Source organism: Felis catus, chromosome B3 (genome assembly GCF_018350175.1).
Source record: "Felis catus isolate Fca126 chromosome B3, F.catus_Fca126_mat1.0, whole genome shotgun sequence".
Classification (NCBI taxonomy): domain Eukaryota; kingdom Metazoa; phylum Chordata; class Mammalia; order Carnivora; family Felidae; genus Felis; species Felis catus.
In genome coordinates this window covers 69,755,031-69,761,805 of record NC_058373.1, presented here as the reverse complement: position 1 = coordinate 69,761,805, position 6,775 = coordinate 69,755,031, and the positions used below count along the sequence as shown (strand labels likewise).

At 38.7% G+C, this 6,775-nt stretch overlaps 1 protein-coding gene across 1 annotated transcript; it reads right to left on the bottom strand.

The window, feature by feature from the left end:
• Positions 1-5,033: 5,033 nt before the first annotated feature.
• Positions 5,034-6,497, bottom strand: LOC105260633 (olfactory receptor 4F15). Its single transcript, XM_023256230.2, has one exon. It carries the CDS (start codon positions 6,197-6,199, stop codon positions 5,261-5,263), a length of 939 nt encoding a protein of 312 aa, XP_023111998.2. The 5' UTR covers positions 6,200-6,497; the 3' UTR covers positions 5,034-5,260.
• Between the last annotated feature and the right edge of the window lie 278 nt (positions 6,498-6,775).

The following is a 6,775-nucleotide window of genomic DNA, read 5'->3' as shown; positions in this document are numbered from 1 at the left end:
AAAATAAATAAACCTTAAAAAGAAAAGAAAGTAGTGAATTGAGCAGGAGGTGGCAGAGGGAAAACTTGCCAAACTTGTGGGAGCTGTGCACCTGGGATGAGATTCCAGAATTGTCCCAAGTAGACTGTTAATCAATCATTAAATGCAAACTAACCCAGAAAAGTGAGCATGTTCACGGGTATGTCAGCTCTCTTTAGTCAAGGGAATTCCCAAAAAAGGGCAAATGGATGCAAGACATCAGATAACGTCTTCCCCAACAGTGGGGAATAAATATTTCTGTCCTGAATAAATCTTTCTGTCCTGAAGGAAGGGATCTGGGTAGCAGGTCATAACACATGTGACATCCACCCCTAGGTCACTTGCATCTCCTTGATTCATTTCAGTTCTAGACACAGCTCCTTCAGAACTTTGCTGAACTTCTTATCCTGCAGTCACTTGAGAGGAAACTTAAGGGGATGAATTGTAACACCTGCTCCTGAAGTGAGTCATGAGCCCACAACTGGTACTCCTATCCCTCCTCTGCTATGTAGTCTAGAGTTCTTGGTTAGCAACTCTACTGGCCTAAATGCCTCTTCTGATAAAGTGACCTAAGTCTTTATGCATAAACGTTCCAAAACCCTGTTTATTGTGTTCTTCTCAGGCTATGAATGTTGCATTTGTCTATTTACCGTTAAAATTGGTTGAGGGAGTTCTAAAAGACACCCATATGAATCACCTGGTGCCAAACTGTATCCTTCCTACTCTCACGTATAACAGCAGCCTTACTTCTTCCTAAAGATCAATTACCCCTTCAGGGTAGTGATTCCTCTTCTTGTCTGTTTATTCTTGGTGCAAAAAGCCTGAATTTCCTGGGCAATAGCCACAAACCAAACTTTAATGGAACTCTTTTGTTGTGTCTCTGATGGAAGTGTTTCGTCTTGTTATAGAAACCAGGACTTCTAAACCCATAGTGCCCAGAGTTCCAAGATGGGAAGCTCAAATTTCCCAGTCGTATCATGTATGCTGCCTAATGGGGACACAACACTCAATAATAATTATTTATTGTATGCGTAGTATATATCTCAAAATATCAAGTTCATGCTGGTACATCAGCTGTACCTGCAGTAAGCCATTCCAGTTCCTCTATTAGACCAGCAGATTCTGGTTGGTACAGTTTGATGGGACTAATAGATCCAACGTTCATGTGCCAATTCCCGCACCTGCTTTTCTTTAACGTGGATCCTTGATATAATGTGATAATTTGTGTTATAATGTGTCTATATTTCAATTACACTGTAATCCTTAGGGGAGATAGTTTGTCCAGAGCTATAAAGAATTGTGTTGTGATTATTTCAATTGATACTTCTATAAACTTCACATCTTTTCTTTTTTCACTACCAATTTTTCTAATACTATAGGGTACGCCAAATAGGATTGTCTAAATACAGGGTTATTTGCATAAAGTCTGGAATGCCACAAAAAAAAAAACTTTTCCAGATCTGTACCCTTTCACATCTTTTAATATATAAGTTTGAGTGCTATTCCTGTTGTTGAATGTTTTCTCCAGAAATAGGAGAAATCTACCAGACGCTGTGCTTCCTTATTAGTGATAGAGGGTACAAGATTCAATAGTTTTCCTATACTTTGAGAGGATCTCCAGACATGCTCAGACCATTAAACTCCTAGTTTTTTTCAAACTTGATTGAGGATAATTGACAAACAAAACTGTCTATATTTAAAGTTTATAATGTGATGACCTAATACCTACATGTATTGTGTAATGATTGCCAAGTTAACACATCCACCACCTCACACAGGTAACTCTCGGGTGTGTGTGTGTCTCTGTGTCTTTGTGTCATAAAAATGCTTTAGATCTACTTTTAGCAACTTTCAAGTACACAATACCATATTATTAACTATAGTCACCACACTGTACATTAGATCTTATGAACCTATCTTCCTATAACTGAAAGTTTATACCCTTTGACCTATATCTCCCCATTTCCACCTCCCCCAAACTTCTTGAAGCCACCATTCTATTCTGTCTGTGAAATCAGATTCTTTTTGTAAAAGAAATTATCCCACATATAAGTGATAATGTACATTATTTGTCTTTCTCTATCTGGCTTTTATCAGTTAGAATAATGCCCTCCAGGCTCATCGATGTTATCACAAATGGCAGGATTTGCCTTTTATGGCTAAAGATTCCATTTGCATATATACCCCATTTTATTTATTCAATGTGCACTGAAAGAAATTTACATTGTTTCCATTTCCTAGCTACTGTAATAATGCTGAAGTGAAGACGGGTATGCAGATACCTCTTCAAGATACTGATTTCATTTCCTTTCAATATCCACACAGAAGCAGAATTGCTGGATCATGTGGTAGTTCTGTATTCAGTTTTTTGATGAACCATCATATTGTTCTTTGTAAACTTTCATAATGTTCACTATAAATGAGCAGCTGTACCAATTTGCTTGTCAATCAGCAGTGCAGAAGGGTTCCCTTTTCTCCACGTCCTCGCTAGCATTTGTCTCTTTTTTTGTAATAGCCATAATAACAGGTGTGAAGTGATATCTCATTGTGGTTTTGATGTGCATTTCCCTGATGATTAGTGAGGGTGAGCACCTTTTCATACACATATTGTACATTTATATGTCTTTTTTTTTTTTTGGAAAAATGTCTTTTCAGGTCCTATACCCTTTTTTTAATTGGATTAATTACTTTTTGCTATTACTTACATGACTTTCTCATTATTTTGTATAATAACCCCTTATCAAATATATGATTGGCAAGCATTTTCCGCCATTCTGTAAGTTGCCTTTTCAATTTATTGTTTCCTTTGCTGTGCAGAAGCTCTTTAGATTTGTTTCTTCTCAATCGTTTATTTTAGCTTTTGTTGCCTGTGTATTTGGTGTCTTACCCAAGAAATTATTGCCAAGACCAGTGTCAAAGACCATTTGCCCTGTGTTTTCTTCTACATTTGAGTCTTTGATCCATATCTTGAAATCCTAAAATTTTAATGATGTGAAATTTCCTCATTCTTTACACAACTTATTCTCTCCCTTGACAACACATACATATTACCAATGGATGAATGTACTTGCCATTTCCTCCTTATCTGGCTGATGGCCTGATGTCATTAATATAGTAGACAATTATGATGACATATAAAATATCCAGTTGGCCTGGATCTCTTCAACTATAAGATAAAGGGTAAAACTGTAAATATATACTGATGTCCATTTCATAAAAATGCTGTTTCCAATCTCCTTTCTGAAAGATATGGGGGAAAAAATGGACGAGATCAATGATCACATATCATATGGCCAAGGCTGTGTTAATCTGCTCTTGCAAAGTTACCACCCTTGGTAAAGCAACTGCAGTTAGGTCTGTTACAAGGGTGAGTTTGCAATAGTCCATTGTCATTTTTCAGGATCTGCCTGACTTTTGTAGGAGCCACAGTGGTGAATTAAATGGACAGGGGATGGGGATCACCATTCCAATATTGTTTGGGTATTTTATTGCCACCACTGTCCCTACAGAATATAATGTACTTTTTGAAATACTGTCTGGATGTGTGGATGTGACAGTCTCAGCTGTCTACAATAGCTGAAACCCACAGGGCACGGAAACAGTGTGGGGGTTGTATCAACTACCAAGTACCTTCATTCAAATCATACATCAAGGAAGTGGTGCGGTGATCATGGGAAGGGAGGGGTTATCATTTGGTGGACACACTATGCATTGCTCTAGACTAGGAGTCTGTATATAGTTAACTCCCACATGCCTTCATTCAAACAAAAGGGCCACAGTGACCCTTTAGGAATTTGAGTATGGTCATGGTAGAATCTAAGAAAAGACTTAGAAATGATAAGGAAGTCATAGGGTAGGTCTATGTTTAATTTTCTGAGGAACCTCCACACTGCTTTCCAGAGCGGCTGCACCAATTTGCTACCCTATGACCCAGCAATAGCACTGCTAGGAATTTATCCAAGGGATACAGGAGTACTGGTGCATAGGGCCACTTGTACCCCAATGTTCATAGCAGCACTCTCAACAATAGCCAAATTATGGAAAGAGCCTAAATGTCCATCAACTGATGAATGGATAAATTGTGGTTTATATACACAATGGAATATTACGTGGCAATGAGAAAAAATGAAATATGGCCTTTTGTAGCAACGTGGATGGAACTGGAGAGTGTGATGCTAAGTGAAATAAGCCATACAGAGAAAGACAGATACCATATGGTTTCACTCTTATGTGGATCCTGAGAAACTTAACAGGAACCCTTGGGGGAGGGGAAGGAAAAAAAAAAAAAACAGGTTAGAGTGGGAGAGAGCCAAAGCATAAGAGACAATTAAAAACTGAGAACAAACTGAGGGTTGATGGGGGGTGGGAGGGAGGAGAGGGTGGGTGATGGGTTTTGAGGAGGGCACCTTTTGGGATGTATGGAAACCAATTTGTCAATAAATCTCATAAAAAAAAATTGCAACCTGTTTAAAAAAAAAAAAAAGAAATGATAAGGTAGTGCTTAATGTTGATGACTATTTACCAGTAAAAAAGGAATACATAAGAGATATAAACCTCTTTCTTTAAATAGGTCTATAGGAAATAACTGGAAGAGTAGAATTTGTTCAGAAATTCAAATGCAAAATTGATTTGAAAGTGATGGGGCAGTGACATGGCAACCAAGGACATAGTTTCTGGTGCCTGGCTCTCTGGTAATTTCTGTCCTGCTCCTGGGCCAATGGCAGTCACCCCTCATTTCTTGGGTTATAGCTAGGGCACCAGAAGGATCAGAAGCAGTGATGTTGGTAATTCAATCTAGCTTTAACTTCTACAATTCTAATATAGAATTAGCAATTTTATACACTGCCAGATAGAGGAGCCTGATAAGGACACCAAGGAAGCAAAAAAATGGAGAAATAAGAATCAAACAAAGTAGAAACAAAGAAAATTGAAATCGAGACTTAAAATCCAGTAAGCAGAAGGAAGATAAAATAAATCATGGTTATTCAACTATGTGGCCTGCTCCTAACCATGTAGGTGACAAAGCACATATGATTTGGTTTTTGACACTTTGATGTATAGACTATCAAAGAATAACATCGCTTCTAAATTAATGGTGAAATCGATATCATAATATCATAGATAGCACTTTTCTAGGCATATAACATCTTAAGTGTTGAGTATTTTCCTGAGATTGTAAAATGTCTTTTCTACAACCAGCATGGGGGAGAATCTATGATTTCATATCTTCATAGCCAGCAGTTCACGAGATCTTCCAGTAATGCACAACATGACTGCACAATCTCCTCATTGCCGCTTTCATCTCTTTGTTCCTGAATGTATAGATGACTGGATTCAGAAAAGGAGTGATAAATGCATCAAAAATAGCAAGATACTTATCCAGGTTGGATGTGGGAGAAGGCCATGTGTAGAAAAACATCAGTGGCCCAAAGAACAAAACTACCACAGTGATATGAGCTGACAGTGTAGAGATAGCCTTGGATGAGCCACCAGAGGAATGTTTCCAAACAGTAAACAAAATGAAGATGTACGAAATGACCAGCACGATAAAGGAGCCCACAGAAATGAGCCCACTATTCACAGTAACCATGAACTCCAGTTCTTGGGTGTTTGTGCAGGCAAGTCTGAGGAGCCGGGGAAGGTCACAATAAAAACTGTCCAACACGTTAGGGCCACAAAAAGGCAAGTCTACCACAAAAACTACTTGAATCAATGAATGGATGAAGCCAATGACCCAGGAAGTGACTACAAAATATAGACACATCCTGGGACTCATGACGGTCAAGTAGTGCAGAGGCTTACATATGGCCACATATCTGTCGAAGGCCATGGCTATAAGCAGCACCATCTCAGTGCCCCCGACAGCATGGCTAAAGAAGATCTGGGTAAAGCATCCACAGAAAGAGATGGATTTGCGCTTCTTGAAAATATCACAAATCATTTTAGGGGCTATGATTGAGCAAAACAACATATCAATGACTGAGAGGTTAGCCAGGAGGAAATACATAGGGAAGTGCAAATGAGCATCCAAGGTTACAGTGAACACAATGACAAGGTTTCCCATCATGCTTGCCAAGTAGAACAAAAAAGAGAAAACAGAAAGGAGAAGTTGGATCTCCCATGAATTAGTGAGTCCCAGGAGCACAAACTCTGATACTGTCGACTGATTCCTTCTATCCATTGCCTCAGATACCAGGATCAGTTTTCATGTTACCTAAAGGAAGCAAGAAAATAAAAAACAATTGCCTAGGTAAGTTAGTGTTTACATAAGGAAGCCTACAGTCCATAAAAACAGTTACCCTATTAGCAGTTCACACAGCCAAATAAGCTTCATCTGATTTATATTGGTCTTCTACTTGGAGGAGGCAAGCGGTGCCCAATGCCAGTGTGGATCCAAAACTGCTACAACTAAATGAATTCCACCTCTGGACCTGTTTCCCTTCTGGTTTCTGGTTTCTTCTACTCTCACTCTTACTATTTCCTCCTGCCTGCATTCTACTTTGGTAACATACAGGGTCAACTTCAAATACTTTTGACTATGATTTCTTATAAATGGATAGGATTTCAGCCATTCGTGTGAGCCACCTAACAATTCCTCATGCACAGCAAAGAACTTTCAAAGTCTCTGTTCTTCCTGTTGCTTAATTAGCCTTTAAACATTTTCCTTCTTTCCACTTTCAAAATTTCTCATTCTGTTCTCTAATGTCCCAATTTTCAGTGTCCCAGCTCAAATATCCCTCCCTGTGAAATCTTCCAA

What these genes read in the sequence shown, in the direction of transcription:
- LOC105260633 (XM_023256230.2), bottom strand. Translation starts at nt 6,199, where the DNA reads ATGGATAGAAGGAATCAGTCGACAGTATCAGAGTTTGTGCTCCTGGGA.